This window comes from Rousettus aegyptiacus, unplaced genomic scaffold (genome assembly GCF_014176215.1).
Source record: "Rousettus aegyptiacus isolate mRouAeg1 unplaced genomic scaffold, mRouAeg1.p scaffold_m13_p_14, whole genome shotgun sequence".
Lineage (NCBI taxonomy): Eukaryota > Metazoa > Chordata > Mammalia > Chiroptera > Pteropodidae > Rousettus > Rousettus aegyptiacus.
Genome location: NW_023416289.1, coordinates 26,556,508 through 26,575,000, shown reverse-complemented (window position 1 = coordinate 26,575,000; position 18,493 = coordinate 26,556,508). Strand labels below are relative to the sequence as shown.

General features: G+C 37.7%; 1 protein-coding gene across 2 annotated transcripts in view; it reads left to right on the top strand.

Annotated features, from left to right (window-relative positions):
* Positions 1–18,122, top strand: part of HSDL1 (hydroxysteroid dehydrogenase like 1) — a 19,207-nt gene extending 1,085 nt beyond the window's left edge. Inside the window, exons 2-6 of one of the 2 annotated variants that reach the window (XM_016165966.2) lie at positions 3,487–3,570; positions 9,565–9,790; positions 10,481–10,926; positions 11,136–11,363; positions 15,389–18,122. In XM_016165966.2, the coding sequence (XP_016021452.2) occupies positions 3,553–3,570; positions 9,565–9,790; positions 10,481–10,926; positions 11,136–11,363; positions 15,389–15,487 (1,017 nt within the window). In that variant the 5' untranslated portion in view covers positions 3,487–3,552 and the 3' untranslated portion in view covers positions 15,488–18,122. The remainder of the gene's footprint in view (positions 1–3,486; positions 3,571–9,564; positions 9,791–10,480; positions 10,927–11,135; positions 11,364–15,388) is intronic. The other variant, XM_016165968.2, reaches the window with a different exon arrangement.
* The last annotated feature ends 371 nt before the right edge of the window (positions 18,123–18,493 follow it).

The following is an 18,493-nucleotide window of genomic DNA, read 5'->3' as shown; positions in this document are numbered from 1 at the left end:
AACACTGAATTATAGTGGCTAATAGCTAAGCTTTATTGAGCACTTAGTCCCAGACGCTTCTAAGTGCTTTATGTGTATGATCTCATTTAATTCTCATTATAATCTTAGACAGGAACTATTACCCCATGTTTAGAGATGAAATAACTTCACCTTCACCCAAGACACCACTTAAATGGGGAGACTGGATTTGAGTCCTAGAAGTCTCTTTTCGGAGTTTGTGATTTTAATTACTATAGTAATAGTCAAGGAGTGTGGTATTTATTTTTAGTTGAATTTTTTAAAGATAAAATTTACATAAAATTCACATTTTAGCCATTTAAAATAATACTTTTCATAGCAGTGTACAGCTGTCACCATTACTTAGTTCTAGTACATTCCCATCCCCAAAAGAAATCTCATCACATAGTCATTAATAGTCGTTCCTCATTTCCTTCTCCCCCTATACCCAGCAACCCTAATTTACTTTCTGTCTCTGTGGATTTGCCTTTTCTAGACATTTCATATAAATGGAATCATGATATTTGGCATTGGTGCCTGGCTTCTTTCACTCAGCACAGTGTTTTCAGGATTTGTCTATATAGTAGCATGTATCTATATTTTTTTTTACTGCTGAATAATATTCCATTATGTGGATAGACCACATTTTGTTGATCCATTCATTTGTTGATGGACATTAGAGTTGTTTCCACTTTTTAGCTGTTGTGAATGCTTTTATGAACATGGCTATACAAGTTTTTGAGTGAGTGTAAGTTTTCAGTTATCTTATGTACCTCAGAGTGGATGCTCTTACTATTTTAATTCCCAGTGCACAAATGGAGACGTGAAACCGAGGAGTATTGGACCTTGTGTGAGCACTCTCATGTTCTGCTCTTTCCACTTAGCTTCCCATTAATTCAGTTTAGTGGTCTACTAAAAATTGGCAAAAGGAAGGTAAGAAAATTCCAAAAAGTCATGATATACCAATAATAACTTTGTCAAAGTGCTGACACACAGTTTGAGAAGCTTCTTAAGATTTTTCTCCTCAAGAGTGAAATTCGAGCTTTGAATGCAAAGCCGTATTTGCTTCTGTTTATTAAATAAATATTGTATACACAGCACCATGGCAGGTCCTGAGGAGGAATATTAAAGATGAATGTGAGCCTGACCTCACACCTTCACAAAACAGTAGGTGAATTAAAGACTTAAATCAGAAAAACAAACTTGTAAAAACTTTGAGACAATAACATAGAAAAATATCTTTATAACCCAGGGCTATGACAGGATTTCTGAAATAAAACATAACAAGCACAAACCATAAAGGGAAAAGATTGATACATTTGACTATATTAAAATGAAGACATTTCACTGAAAGCACTGTAGACAAAACATACAGAGAACTAGTATCTAGAATATAGAAAGAATTCTTATAATTCTGAAAGATAAGACAACACAATAGAAATAAGACAAAAACTAGGAACAGGCATTTCGTAGGTGAGGAAACAAGCGTATAAATATCAGAAGAATGCCAGTCAATCTTATTTGTAATCAGGAAATGTAAATTAAAACCCATAATGAGATCCCATTCAACAGCACCCAGTGGGCAGAAGGTGAATTGTTGGACATTGCCAGCCATTGACAAAGAGCCAGTATGAACTCAGACTCCTGTTGGGCGTGCAGATTGGTTTAGCCACTTCGGCAGTGTCTACTTGAATGCATGGCTGCCTCGTGGCCTAGCAGTGTGACTCAGGTGTATCCCCTTGAGCAACCCTTATACATGTGCCCAGGAGACATGCACAAGAATGTTTATGGCACCACTGATCATAATCGTAAAGTAAAAACCAACAAAAACAACCCAATGCCCATCGACAATAGAAAGGATATATGAATATGATATTCGTACCATGAGATAGTGTGCAGCCGTGAAAGTATGACCTACCTACAGCTACAGGAGCACGGATAAGTCTCGAAAACAATATTGAGTGAAAGAAGTCACCAAAGAATACATGCAGTATGATTCCTTCATGTAAAGTTCAAAACCAAGCAAAATTGAATACTATTATTTCAGAATCCATGCTGGGGTAATAATAGTACAACTATTGGAAGGGGAAAAAAAAGCAAGGGAATGATCGTGTTGGAATTTAGGCAAGTAGTTCCCCCCAGGGTCTGGAAGGGGGTATGGTCAGGGGAGAAGTATTTGCAACTTCTAAGACTGATTTTTTGTATGAAGTAGGGTAGCTCTGTGGGTATTTTGTTTTTTGAACTGTGTATTATAGGTTTTACAACTTTTGTGTGTACTTTTCGATTTTTTTTTTTTAATTATAGAAAAGTTAGTTTTAGATAACATTTCCTGCCCTCAGGAGGCCTATGCTCTAGTTGGGGAACCAAGATAGATAGAAAACCAAGTAAATGCTTAAATAGAAATCAGAGCAGCGTGGTAAGTGCCACATGGCTAAGAGAGACAGAGAACTCATAGGTGGGGGTTGGTTTGATGACCCAGGAAGGAAAGGGAAGAGACGTGTGGGCCTCCAGTTTATTTCCGGGGTCTGGCATGTCAGTCAGTGCTTGTCAGTGAATGCTGGGATTGAGCTGAGTAGAAGGAATGGGACTTGAGCTGTTCTTGGACAGATAGGATTTGAATGCTGAGAGCAAGCCAGATCCAGACGCTGTGTGAAAGTAGTAAGATTTCTATGATAAAAAAATGTTAATTAAAAAAAAGTCCACATCCCTGGAGTCTTACTGAAGAGATGGACAGTGCCAGGTATTAATGTCGGTGAGGACCACCTCGTGTCTTTCCCAGTCAATTGAAGATCTTAGGAATCTCTGATGCTACTTTCTGATTCCTGAATACACTTGAAAGTTTTGGTTTAAGGGATGTTGGAGGATTTGCAACTTGTCTCTTTACTGTCCTAAAAACTAGACCGACAGACCGTCTCTTCTTCTGTCCATCTATCCTAATTTCCTATGGCTGCTATAACAAATTATCACAAATTTAGTGGCTTAAAACAAAAATGATCATCTCACAGTTCTGGATGTCAGAAGTCTGAAATCAGTCTTACTGGGATAACCTCAAGGAGTTAGCAAGAATGTGTCACTTTGGAGGCTCCAGGGCAGAATCCATTTCCTTGCTTTTTCCAGATTCTAGAGGTGCCTACATTCCTTGACTTGTGAGCCCTCTCTGCACCTTCAAATCCAGCAGCCTAGTGTCTTTACTCTGACCCTCTGCCTCCCTTTAATAAAGACACATGATCACATTAGACCCATCTGGATAATCCAGGATAATCTTCTCATCTCAAGATCCTTAACTTAATCACATCTGTAGTCTCCTTTACTACATAAGGTAACATATTTAAAGGTTTGAGAAGTAGGATGTGGACATCTTGGAGGGCCTTTATTCAGATGACCACACTACCATTTGTTTGGTGATGCTTTGTCTTCTTCCCATGATACTTTATTTTCTTTGAAAACTTTTGCCCAATTTGTCTTATTTTCTTTTACTATCCATTCCAGGTATTATTTGGATAGTTTGGTGATGTCTGTGTTTCAGCCAAGACACTTTCCCAGAACTCTTGATTCATGAAGGTTTTTATACAGGTATGTGGTGGAACCGAACCACAGTATCTCTGAGGTATGCCTGTATTAGATTCAATTATCCTTTTCAGTGCTGAGTTGAGTCATCCAAACTGTAGGATAACATTACAGGCCACAGCAGTTGTACTTTGAGAAGGTGACTTTGTTCCTTGCAGTTTTTTTTTTTTTTTGATAATTTTTATTTTTCAACTACAGTTGGCATACAATATTATATTAGTTTCAAGTGTACAACATAGTGATGTCCCTTGCAGGTTTGACCATACTTTTCCCATGACATTTTTATAGTTGTAACGTACCTGTAAGTTTTTTCTTTTAAGGATTTTTTTTTCAAGACTTTTTTTGGGAGCAATTTTAGGTTTGCTATAAAATTAAGAGGAAGGTACAGAGATTTCCCATGTACCCCCTTCTCCCACACATGCAGGGCCTCCCCCGTTATCAACATCACTAACGAGAATGGTACCTTTTTTTAAACCAAGGATGAACCTACACTGACACATCATAATCACTCAAAGTCCATAGTTTACCTAAGAGACTGTTAAGTGTTTGATGAATTAGAGCTGATGAATATCGCCTTATTGACGTATTAAATGCCTTACAGACAACAAAGAATCGCTCTTCTTTTCCTATTTTGGGACAGTTATGATTTACTATTTTCCTGTACCTGTTTCTGATTGTTTTGATGTTTTAGTTTTCTGTAGAGGCAAGAAAATAAAGCTTTATAATAACTTACAGATAGGATGTACAGAGACCAGAATTTTACTGTTTTATTGTTTTAAGTAATGGATTTCTCTGAGTTTTAGACTAATGCCTATCCATAGAGAAATTAGTAAGTCAATCCCCCAAAGCCAGTTAAATGCAGCTTGATAGCTATACATATCTTGGTCGGTATCTAGACTTAACTGTGTGTAAACTCCTGTAAAACTGTGTTACCATGAGCTTTCCTAGAATTTAGTGGCTTTGGGGGAAGTCTTGATTTCTTCTTTAATTAGAAAGACATTTTCCATCATGTACTTTAGGGTGGAGGAGGAGGACTGACAGGATGTAAGGAATTTATAATTTCCTGTTATTTTCCATTTATGATCTATTGAGGTATGAACAAATGTGTGAAAATGGTGTGTCTGAGGAGCAGCAAGAAATCAATCACAAAGCCATGTGTTCTCAGTCCAGACCTGCTTCATCCCCATCTGCACAGTCAAGGTTAAGGACTCTTCATTTCCTGCCTGCCTAACTGCAGCTACCACACCTTCTGCAGCAAACCCAGTAGCTCTCTGCTTTGGTGTAAGGGACTTATTCAGAGAGTAAAGCCATGTGATTCTGCAGGCATTTCACGATCGACCTCCCTTCCCACTCCCCTTTCCACCCCAAGGTGAACATCCTGTGCTGTAAGCAAATTGAATTTGTCACTGTTTCTTGGCAGGCAAGAACTTTTACAATGCTGGATCCTCGCCTCTTTGGCTGGAGGGTCTTATACCTTCTGAAGGCACAAGAATTGAATTGCTCTGTTCATTTTTCGATGCATTCTGTATACACGGGGTGGCAGGGACTCCTGGCTTACTCAAGACAGGTCCTTAGTGTCTGACATGGAGTTTTCTTCATTGTTGTTCTAGTAGTTTGGATATCCATGTAGACTTTCCTATAGACCAGTGACCATGTGTATTTCGGCTTCTTGGCTCTATTGTCTATTATTCACAAATAAATTGACATTTTAATTTATCAGTCTTCTGTGAGTTTTTTTTGGTGTGAGTCAAATCTCCAACTTGAGTTACTCCTGGACAATGATCAGGTTGTCTTTACCTCAGAGCCGAAGACCAGACCTAGGATGTTACCAGCCCTCTGATTATCTGTAGTTTTTAAAAATTAGCAATGATAATACATGTTTAAGGTTTTCGTCTGTGATAGAACTATAATGTTAACATATGGGGACAGTATTCCCCCTTACAAGATGGTGAAGGGAACTCGAATGAGTAGAGTCGAGAAGCAAGGCCAACCTGGAGTGAAGCCCCTTGACACCACTGTTCTCAGCTCAGCCCTAAAGTTGGTGCGTCCCACCTGCGGGGCCCATGCAGGAGGTCCCTGGTGGGGTTTGTACATGAGGTTTTTCTTTCTCTAAAGGATCAAAGGAGTTTGTTTGGAGTGCGGGAACAAGATGGTATGTGGCGGCTGAGAACTAGATGGGAAAAACAGCCTGGGAGCTGAGCAGAGACTGGGTAGTACGGTCTAGTGCAACAGACATCATTTGAACCCCCGCTCTGTGCCAGGGGTTGTGGAAGGTGCTGGAGGATGAGGGGAGTAAGATTTGGCCGCAGCCCTAGAGGAACTCAGCCTCAAAAACAGACCAGTTATAATAGTGTCTAGAGTGGAAGGAGAGGGAAAAGGTGTACTAGAGTTTGTTTTCATTTCCTCATTCTTACAGTACCTGCCCCACTTACAGGCTAGAAGGGCTGTTTCAAATACTGTAGGACACTTCCTCCCTGCCACCTCCACTAGCTGATTAGACAAGTGCTGGTTACCTGAGCTCAGGTGGGCCAGCCACAATCTCTGCCAGGAATTTGGAATAGTGATGCCAGGTGGGTGCAGTCATGTGGAAGTTCAAGTGCTCTGCAGGTAGAGCGCAGGTATACGGTTTGCAAAGAGAAAGTTGAGGCCCAGGGGAAAGCCCAGGCAGACACACCAGGGAGCGAGGGAGAGGATGGCTGTGGCTGCCTCCTTTCCTGGCTGGCCTGTTCCTGCGCGTGTGTCCTGCGCTCACGGTGTCTGTGCAGAGCACCAGAGCTATTCAAATAGGTTTTGTCCCATTCGATGGAAGGTTCCTTAAGAAAAAGGTGCAGGGAAAGGGGAACATTCCAGCTGAGCCTTTCACCAGACAGAGGCTGTTGGTGCCTTCCTTATTCTGAAATGAGGAAATGCTTTGCTGCCTGTATATACAGGGATCATGGCATAAGAATTTTTGTGTTTTATTTTCAAAATCTTTGATCTTAGTTTTATATAAAGTTTTCCCAGCTGAACTGTGAGAGCAAAGGAAAGGAATTTGTTGCGTGTTGGTGTTTGTTCACAGATTGGCCTTAAGAGGAGACAGAGCAGCGAATTACTAAAGACCAGGAGACAAAGTAAGAGGGAAACATGGCAGTGAATGACTAGAGAAGAAAAATGGGGAAACTCCTGTGTAGTCAGGCATCTTCTGCTAGAGTTTTCCCTTTACAAATGTTCAAATTATTGAAAAAAATTGTCTTTAGGGGGGAAAGAATTTCAGTTTCCCATTACTACGAGGTCACTCCATGAGACATATCCGACCTCCTTTTCAGCTATAACCTTGTTGTAGACACTTCATGCAGTTAACTTTCCCACAGGTATTGCTTTGGCACAACCCATTAGATCTTGATGTATTGTATTTAGTTTTTTATTGAAAACATTGTTTTAACATCTTAGATATATGCCCATTTGTTACTTAGAAGAGTAAATTTAATATTCCAAGTATCAAGTTTTTTTGTCATGGTTTTGTTATTTTTAATGTTATTATATTTTGTTTAAAAAGTACTAGAGCAAGTGATTATTTTTTGCATTTACTTTCTCACGGCTTAGTATTTGATTACTTATGACAACAGGCACAAGTACACTTGAAAACGTTATTTCAGGAACTCCCGACTTACCATGAAATCTCAGTTTTTATGTTCTTATAAGAAATTAATGTTTTGGTCGTTCCTTTAGGAATCATGCAGTTAATACTACTCAGGGACTGTGACCAATGTGAACACTTTGACACTGTGCTAGGTCAGGGGGATATCCAGTTACCCCCCTGCCTCAGCAGGGACTTAGTTGTGTATTGAGACAGCAGAGCAAGGGGTCTTTGAAAGGGGGTGCCATGTCATTTCCTCTTCTCTAGTGTGTGGAAACTTTGAGAGACATTCATGCACAGCAGAAAAAGAATGAACAGTTTGGAGACAAATGTTCCTAACTTTGACTATTTAAAAGGGTTTGGGAGCAACAAGGATTGTTATTGCCTGTTGTCTGGCAGATTGATCAGGAAAAGAAAGGTATCTTCAGTCTAAACTTTGTTGATCTTTGTACTTCATATTTTAGGAAATCTTAGCCAGTGTGATCATGAAGAAAAATTACCCCAAAGGGGCATTTAATTGTTTTATTAAGTATTTGGTTTGTGCATTTAATAAAGTTTATAATATTTTCTTTTCATGATCACTCTTGATAATCTTATTGTGGGAGCTAAGTTTCTATGAACAGAACCCTAGTATATAGCACTTTACCCATAGGAAATAAGGTGGCCCAACTTCAGTCACTTTCTATGTTATTTGGAAAAACATTCTTTAACTTATCTAATGCCACATCAACTTAATTAGTAATCCGGTTGCAATATAAAACTTTGATGAGAGATTATGTCCTTATCGTAGGGCATTTACGAATCTCCCTGCTTATCATTTTTTTTCAGTTTTATATTTCCTTTGTATGTTTTATTGGTTTTTAATTTGGACTATACATTAATATATATCTTTAACACATAAATATTCTTATGTATATTTAACAATTTAAAAAGTCATTTTGTGTGCCTTATATTACAATATGGTATCACTCTTATATAAACACATTCTATTTGCGGTTAATTTATTTTCTGCTTATTTCATTTTTTACTCTGTAACTTGATCGAACTCGCATTGTAGTATAATGGGAGGGAATTCACTCATTTTTCCTTAAGCTTATGTCAGTTTTTGCTGCTGCTGTTGGGTATCTTCATACATTCAAGATTTATTTATTTTTAATTGGATTTCTATAAGAGACTAATCCCAGACATATATTTCAGCTTAAAATCAATTTTCTTTTATATAATAAATACTGTATCCTTTTGTTTGTGTAAATCTGAGCTCCCTGTAATTTAAAATAGTCTGTTCTGGTCTGTTTGATATTTTTTCCGTCATCCATAGTACACAATTGGATCAGTGGCTCCCCAGGTCCAGTCTAGGATAAAGTTCATCAGCCTTAGTTATGCCCAGCCTTCGTCTATTCTGCAGAGTTATATCTGATTACAGGCACACATATATCAGTTCATATGGCATTTAAAATTATTTTGTTAAATGCGTGTCTCCTAGGTACAGTTATTTAATTCATCTTTGACTCCTTAGCATCTGTCACAGCACTTGAAACACAGTATATGGAACATAGTACATTAGCAAAACAGTAGCTCTGAAAATGATTGCTATGAGGATACTTACAAGAGTTGCTTGCATTGGACTTTTCTCTCCTCAAACATCACGGACCGAAGATAATGTACAAATTAAGTTAGTAAGATGGAGGAGTGCTTACCCCATTGTTATTTGAGAAAACCACTTCTTCAAGTTTGGGGAGTATTTATATATATATATATATATATATATATATATGTATGTATTTGTTTAATTTATGTGAAATATATATATGTATATTTATATATATATATATGTATATTTATACTAGGTATTTGTTTAATTTATGTGAAATTTTATTAAAGCTTAGTTTTATCTCAAATGGACTGTAGGCTCTTTGTGGCTAAGGCCATGTCTTAATAATCCTTCTATTTCTTCTATTTTGTCTCTACATGGGTAGTAGGCCCTCTGCACTTGCTGATTATGAATACTACAAAGAAACATTTCTCTCATATGTTACATGAATGAGTCTGCGTTTGTCATTATATGGGGCTCACAGCTTTTTTAGGGCACAGAGCATATTGTGTTTATCTCTGTGTGTACAACATGTAGCACAGTGCTTGAATTTTAGTAGAAATTTAGTAGTTGTGTTAACTAATCTCCTTGGAAGAAAAGAACTTTATAAACTACAAATGTTAATGAGATTATAAATTGCCTGGATCCATGGTCTACACGCATTTGAACTGTTACTGTTATTGAACACAGAATTGTTAAGCTCTGATGTCCTCAGATGGCTTTCTTCACTCAGACAATGAATGCTCATTTAACTTATTAAGCAAAGTTCACCCCTCTCTCCCTTTCCCTGCAGGCTGCCATGGCTGCTGTTGACAGCTTCTACCTCTTGTATAGGGAAATCGCCAGGTCATGCAATTGTTACATGGAAGCTCTAGCCTTGGTTGGAGCCTGGTATACAGCCAGAAAAAGCATCACTGTCGTCTGTGACTTTTACAGCCTGATCAGGCTGCACTTTGTCCCTCGCCTGGTGAGCAGAGCAGATCTGATCAAGCAGTATGGAAGATGGGCAGTTGTGAGTGGTAAGAAATGAGATTTAGATTCTTGCCTAATTTAAAATCAAAATAATCTTTCCTGTTTAACTTGTGTCTTAAGTTGGATGCATTATTTAAGGAGTTACTGAAATTAATGAGATGTTTTCATGGGAACTTGCTGGTGAAAAAATAAAATTGATTACTTCTGTTATGCTTATGTTCACATTTCCTTACTGTCCTCTTCTTGGAAAACTTTTGCTACAATTTAGTCTTTATTCTGCCCTTTCCTGTTCCCAGTCCTGCTCTAGCCCCACCTAGCTACACATTTGCCTTTTGGTTTTCTGTTTTGAAATTGTCCTCCTTACAGACTGTCTCCACATTCAGAAATGCTTCCCTTATTTTAAGTGTCATTTTAATTTATCATTGTTTCCCAAGAAAGTACCTCCTAGCACTCATTTGAGCCAGATAGAAGTTTGAAAACAGTTTTCTCCCGTGTCTCACAATAAACTTGGTGCATGGAAAACAACTCTTCCTTTGCCTATCAGGGTGTCTGGGAGAGTTGATTAGCATGTGTCATTTATCTTATGACATCGTGTTTGATCAGTATTAGAATTCACTTTATATCTCCTGTGATTCTTTCTCTGATTAAACCTGGGAATAGGAAGTGGGGTTTTTAGGGTTCATTTTAAAGATCTCACCATGAAAAGAGTAGGCTCACTTTTCCTGTTTGTATTGTAGGTGCAACAGATGGGATTGGAAGAGCCTATGCAGAAGAGTTAGCAAGCCGTGGGCTCAATATCATCCTGATTAGTCGGAACCAAGAGAAGTTACAGATGGTTGCTAAAGACATCGCTGACACCTACAAAGTGGAAACTGACATTATAGTGGCGGACTTTAGCAACGGCCGGGAGATCTATGACCCGATTCGAGAAGCCTTGAAGGACAAGGACATTGGCATTTTGGTAAATAATGTGGGCGTGTTTTATCCCTACCCCCAGTATTTTACTCAGGTCTCCGAGGACAAACTCTGGGACATCATAAATGTAAACATTGCTGCGGCTAGTTTGATGGTCCACATAGTGTTACCAGGGATGGTGGAGAGAAAGAAAGGCGCTGTTGTCACTATCTCTTCCGGCTCCTGCTGTAAACCAACTCCCCAGCTGGCTGCTTTTTCTGCTTCTAAGGTAATGTATTCCTATTTGGAAATGAAATAAAAATGCAATCGGACGTTTATTTAATGGTTTGGTCCAATTTGTTGCGCTCTTTGTCAGCAGCTCATGTTTGCTTATGCCGTTTTGTTTCCTGAAATGATGAAAAGCAAGCCTTTTTTCTCATGAATTTTCTTCCAAGTTACAGAAAATTAAATGTCTTTTCTCTTCCTTCATTTTAACAGGCTTATTTAGACCACTTCAGCAGAGCATTGCAGTACGAATATGCTTCTAAAGGAATCTTTGTACAGAGTCTAATTCCGTTCTACGTGGCTACCAACATGACTGCACCTGGCAGCTTTCTGCACAAGTGCTCGTGGTTGGTGCCTTCACCAAAAGTATATGCACATCATGCTGTTTCTACCCTTGGCATTTCAAAAAGGACCACAGGATACTGGTCCCATTCTATCCAGGTAACAGTATCCACTCAGTTGTTGTAATTAGGTTAATGCATCCTAAACCTTTCTAAATGATACGTGGGAATCTGATAGAAGCCTAATGCTGAAAGATGAGAATTGCAAATTCTGATTCTTAAACCTGACACTCTTATTAAGTCACTAAATTCTTTTTTATGGAATTATTATATTAAAAAGTTTAAAAAGTTCAATCTAAAAGATGAAATATGCTACTTTAGTATAAGTAGATGGTAGCAGTATAAAAGTACTGAGTTTATATGGAAATTTCAAAGTAAAAGAAGATTCTACTAATGCTTTAGGGGGTACCTCTAAATTAATAGCATAGTCCAAAAACATAAAACCACAAAATAGGTCTATATTTCATGTAACTATATGTTAGATAATATCTCAGTATAGTCTTGGACTCATTCTTTCAAAAAGCATAGCATTTTTTTTTTTTTGAGTTTGTTGTTCAGGCATGACAGAGTTTTGGGTTTCTAGTATTTTAAAGGGTAACTTTGTTAAATATTTGAACATTTGATTCTAAGTATTAGAGAATTCATAATTATTTATTGTGCTAGACTTGTGTTTCTTTATCTGGCATGGTAAGTAGATATGGCCTAGTTTAGGATTCTTTTTTCTTTAATTTGTAGCTTTCTTAAATTACCAAACAGATATTCTTGGGGCTCTTTGAATTAAGATGATTAAATTTACCATTACTGAATAAATAGATAAGTAAATCAATAGTGAGTTTTTACTTTTATCAAAAGGTTTGGCTAAAAGTTTCTTTAATAAAAATAGTTTTATTTAAGGGGTTATTTCCAGATCTTTAATTACTGTAGAGAAACGTAAAATAATTTTAGAAGCCACTAACCATGAAGATCCCTGAGAAATGAATATATAATGAGGGTAGGGTTTCAATGTAGCAGATATTTTGACTATTTATAAAACACCAGCTTTTTATTACAATTAAGCTTTGTTCACGTTGATGAACTTTTCTTGAGAATGTTTATTTTTCTGCCAAGAAATTCTGTGAAGCTAATTTAATTCCTAGAGTAGTTTTCTATACAAAGCTGTTAAAACAGCTTTTTTTTTTCTATTTTCACTTCTATTTTATTCAGATTATTTTGAGCGTAATCAATATTTTTTTCAGTTTTATGACAAAGATTTGATTAATCGATCAACATATTGCCCATAGCAGATTTCTCTAGCTTTTGCCATTGTGACTTTTCTTTTGTAATCCTCATTTCTTCTGAATGCAGTTTTCTCAGATTGCACAGATCTAAAATTTGTTAAGATAACAATCCTCTGTCAATTGTGAACTTCTGTGTGAAGTTTGACATGTCAACATACTGTATAAAGTTTTGTGCTGTTTATTCCAGTTAGTTTTCTACATTATGAATTAAATAAGAAGGACTCTTTCTTGTTGAGAAAGGTGATAGGTTGAACATGAGGGGCTAAAGGAAAGGAAGAAGCAAAACATTCATAGGGTTTGGGCTTCAGAACCTCAGTGTTGCCACATGCTCAGATAGGTAGCATAGCGAACAAGATCAGGTTTTGGAGATACAACAAGAGTTTTACATATGCTAGACTTGAAGGTTCTGGGAAATTGTCAAGAGAAGTGGAGTAGGCAGCTGTATAGATGGGAGTTCAGGTGCGAGGTTTGTATGGAGGTAAAGGCTTACCGGTCATCAGCATTAAGCTGGATGATAAGTTTAATGCGTGGGTGACATCACCCAAGGAGCATGTGTGGAGAGACAAGGCAGCTTGGTCAGAGACTCAAGGAACTCCAACATGCTAGGGGAAGGTAGACTGAGGAGGGCAGCCGACGGGAACAGTAGGAGAGGAGGATAGTGGAACCTGGACACCAAGGGGAGATACGGTTTTCAGGTGGAAGGCATAGTTGTCAGTGTCATGGAATGTTGTCTGTCCCAAAGCATAAGGACCTACATGGCTGTTGGGTTTAGAATCTTAGAAATCCTGGTGGCCTTGATGAAAGCAGTTTTGGAGGCATTCTAGGGAGCAGCTGGATTGCAGTGAGTAGATGAGTGTGGAGAAGATAGGAATGTGGAGACAGTGTGCTCAAGAGATACAGCTATGCAGGTGGTGGCAGGATGGATTGGGTCCAAGGAAGGAGTTCTGTTTGGTAGAAACCTATGCAAGTTAGCAGAGACCTGACTGTTACTTAGTGCTGGAGGGAAGGGTGTGTGGAGAAGAAAAGCTTAAACACAGGAGAAAGAAGGTATGGTTCCTAGAAGTTGCAGGGGTAGGGCTGAGAGCATAAGTAGAGGGGAAAGGGTGTAGACTTAGGAAATAATTAGAAAGCGATGGAGGCTAAAGGAAAGGCTGGGAGCCCATTTGGAAGTGGGGACTCCTTTCTGATGGCTCCTGTGAGTTTGAGTCTGCTCAGAGTGAGGGCGAGGCAGAAGGAGTTTGAGGCTTGATAGAGTGAGGAGGTTTGAAATACTAATTGTGAAGAAAGGAGAGTGAGGCACCAGGAAAACACCAGTGGATTGCTGAGCAGAGAGGAGGCCCAAGTGATGATGGGGACCAAGAATTGATGGTGGCTTCAGTCTGTGTGGTTTTTCTCCAGTAGCACTGAGCACATTTCATATGTATGTAGTACCCTTCTCAAAGCCACTTCAGAGATGACACTTAAAGTAATTTCACGACATTTTACTAAGAACATTTCTACATGTGTATGAAAAGAGTTATTTTTAATGAGCTTGCACAGAGGTTAGGAAGCAGGTTTCTTCACTTGGGACCCGTGCTCTGCCTTCTGTACACATGTCATTTCCTTACACGTGTCCATACAACAGCATTTCTCAACACAAGCAGTATTAGACTGACTCACAACCATGATTTCTCCACAACTGTTCATATAATTTAACAGTCACATCTTGTGTGTTATATGATCATTGTCTTAGTAAAGATTTGCAAGCAAAAATTAGAAAAAAATCATTTGGACTTAAACAGCTAGGAAGGAATCAAATATATTTGCTTTAATTGTTAAGTAGTTATTAATATTGATTTGGGAGCATTTCTTGTCGTTTTCAGAAGTGGCATCAGGCAATATTAAATTGTCAGCATCAGAACACATAGTTAGCTTAACAGAAAAAGAAGAGCTTTTGTGTTACAGCTTTCTGTGATACTTGACATAAAGGCCAGAAACATGTTGGTATGTGTTTAGTTGAAAAACAGGAAACTTGACAACTTGACTAGTAAGACTCTTGCTTATGAATATGAGGACTGTGCATCAGGTGATAGGGTCCACAGAGAAAGCTCCGGGGAATGGGGAGTGGAGTGGGAGAATCCGAGCTCTCCAGATTGGCTCAAAGTCTTTCTGAATTTCTGCCTACTCTTTATGTGTGTGTTACTACTGGAAAGAGAAAACCTGGTGTTGAGGGGAGAGGCGGCGCTTGGTGGAAACAAGAAGGCCCTAGGTCTGTATATTGAAATGTGGTTGGGAGAGGGCAGTATTTCTGGATGTTGCCATATGTCCCTTGGTGGGCAAAGTGGCCCTGGTTGAGAACCTTTAGAGCAGAACAACACCAGCATTACTCCCTCCCTCATCACATCTTAAGACTGTACCAGGATCCTGGTATTTTTCACTCAGTTCTCATTTTACTTAGCTCTATTCTGCCCCTCAAACCTGTTTTCTCACACAATATTAACCATACATGCATTTGTCTATTTCAACTCCCTTTTATTCCTGGAATGATTTTGTAGTTCTTAACTAAATGGACATACTATTAATTTCATGTTAAGTAAAGATGGAATCATATCATTGCTTGTAGGTCTGTCTGGCCTCATTAGGGAAAGAGAGAGGGTGGGTGGTGATCATTTTTCTATTCCCACTGAGTCTAGCATTGGGTCTTAATACAAAAGTAGGTGCTCAGTACAATCATACCTAAGGGCTATTTCCTTTTATGTGTTTAAAGTGATTGATGATATATGTTGGATTAAATCATATGCTGATTTGTCCGTTCAATGTCAGTGGCTTTGGGTTCTAACCTTAGGACCTTTTTCTTTTTCATTTTTAGTTTCTTTTTGCACAGTATATGCCTGAATGGCTCTGGGTGTGGGGAGCAAACATTCTCAATCGTTCTTTACGTAAGGAGGCCTTATCCTGCAAAGCATGAAACTGGATGATGGTTGCGAAGTTTTTCCAACTCACGGGAACCTGCAGTATTCTGACATTTGGAAGAACATGTTTAACTTATCTTCTGTATTTTCTTTTATTACTGGTTATTTAGCATACTGTTGACTTATCATTTGCAAAGCAAACGTGATACTTTCAGAGAATGCTATGGAAAAACCTCAAGAGCCACATGGTGGCACAGCATAAATAATGACTGAGGAACAAGAACCGATTGAGGAAACCTAAATTTTAATTCTTTTTTTTTCCTTAAGGTGTTCAAGAGTTGGGTGATTTATGTTCTTCTAGGAGTTACAGCAATCCGATATTGAAATATACTTGTGACTTGTCACCTCTGACTATTTCGGATGTTTTTTAAGGGACATTATCTAGTAGTTGGAGTCTAGTATTGTTTTCCAATGTTCATCAGGAAGACTAGTTAAAAGTGTTATTGTATAAGATTGCTGGTATTAGTAGAAATCTGTGTGTATTACTATTGTATAGCTCTAGTTGTTTGACTATCTGTGTAAGAAAGTGCTGCTTTTCAACTGATATTTTATTAGAAAACCATATGTGTATGTATGTTGTGTGCATCTAGGTAACTTTATTTATGAGTAAGTTACTTTAAAAAAGATTTTTTTTGTTAAGATGGCTTACCATGGAAACTTGCAGGGTATTAAAATTCGAGATGATTCCTTTTTATACTAAACAAGCCTACCAAATTTTGTGCCATAGGTTTGCCATGTTTAAGATTACTTATGACATTCTGGGTTTGTTTGTTTTTTTTTAAATTTTCCATGGAATTAATTCATTCCTAGATTTGAACATGTAATGATTGATTTATAATTATTGTGGATAAGTAATGCTTTCTCGGCTTATAACTGAAAGTTAGCTCTTTGGAACTTGTTAATCTGGTTTTCATATACTCTTCTATATAATATTCCATTCTGGTTGGTGTAAACATCAAGTATTTATGGAATGTAGTTAAAATATGAACAAATTATGTGTGTGTTATGATGTATCTGTTGAAAATAAGTTAGAAGCTCATTCTTGGTTCTTGTAATTAACTTACACATTATAGTGAATATGTTTATTAGTGTGAAGATAATTATGCACAACCCCCTACAATTTGGCTTAGCATTGAAATCTGTGAAATGTTTTTGGTTCTGGTCCTATTAAGCCAAACATCTTTGAGGAAACAAACCTAGTTCTTTGACAATTGTAAATCACTATATGAATATGACTGTGTGCAAGTTAAAAATTTGGAGTTTAATATTGAGACACCGATGCAGAAACTAGTAAATTGATTGAAATCAGAACTTTAATGGCATTGTTTTCTCCTGAGATGATGTACCATTATGAGTAGGCCTAAGTATCTTTTTATGTTATACCCACAATTTTGCCAGTGACATTGCCTCAGTATTTTCAAATAAGACTTGGAATCAGTTCAGAAACTTCCACTTCACTGATCAGGCTTTCATCACATAAGAGGAAGATATTCAGATGTGAAAATTTACACACTAACGACACTACGTATCACTGAAGGTTTTGATAGACTTAGCTTGGAAGCCTTTATTTGGTCACATTTGGCATTTTTCCTCACCTAACAATTAATTTATGTCATTAAGACTAGAAAAAAATTGATTTCATGCCACATTGACTTGAACTTTGATGTGTAATAAGCAGCAGCAACTTTATGTAAAAAATACCATATTTATATCAAAGGTGTTATGTGGTGCAGCTTTGTTTTATATTTATAGATTAGGTATGAATCATTGTTATATGATGAGAATAAATAAACCATGTCGATGATGCTTTAAAATTCTCTGCTTGACAGGATGTATGTAAATAGGCTGATTGGTCCAAAGTTAGGGAAAAATCAAAACCAAGAATCTTCCTTCTGTTTTGTCTTTCATAAAATACTTTTTTCCAGAGCTCATTTGAGAGTCATAATCAGACCACTAGATGGGGTTTCTTATTAGGAATGTGGGAAATAAGAACCTTTGAAATAGTCTGTGAACTGAAAATTTAATAATGAAAGCGGTTGCTTCTTCCTTTGGAAGAGGTTTTTCTCTTTATGACTTGATTGTCTGGAATAAGAGATACATTTTTTCCCCATAGAAATAATTATTTTAAAATTACAAAACAATCTGTGAATATCTGTGGTAGTTATTCATTAAGAGCTTGTATTCAGCAAGAAAATTGTATATAATCATGTCTTTTAAAGTACTAAGTTGATTTCTTGATCTCATTCTCCTGATAGGTTGAGTAAGATGAAGGTTGATTGTAATCATTGACTTTGGCAGCAATGTGGAGATCACTGGCAGTTTTGCCATGAGCCATTTCATCAAGTGGTGGGGTGAAAGGTGGATTGTAGTGGTTTCAAGAAAGAATGGGAAGACCAAGGGAAACAGCAAGGAGAGATAGCTCTATTGAGGAGTCTTTTTATTTTGTTTTAACCTCAGTTACTTAAAATCTTGTCACATTTGGGAATCAGAGGGTTAGGTGGAGTCCTCCATCTTGACACTGTGTGCCCTCTGAAACCAAATCCAGTCTTTCTGTATCTCTGTCTCAGTATTGGCTAGGCTGTTACTCTTAAAAGAACATTTAGTTTCAATAAAGACTTAACTTCCATGGAATTGTGAATACTTTATTACACACACGCAGCTTGAGTTTAGAAAGTTATTTTACACTGGAGTAGTGGAAAACCTGGAAACCAGGGTCCTATGGTCTCAGCCTTTATTGGTAGATTTCCAAGGCATCTCTGTCTCATGTTCTGGTCCCCTTCAGTTTATAGGATTCTCAGGAGCTAGCAGCAATCTCTCCCCCATTTGGGGGCTTCCCTGCCACATGACAAAGATGTTTGCAATTCACTAGCCTATCTCAGTCCATAACTTTTAGGCCATGTGTTCAATGGCATTGTGACTTAAAGGGGTGTTCAAAGAACCCGGACCAAGACCAATTTACCCCAAATTAGAACAACGCAGTTAAATTTAAGATTAGGCATATT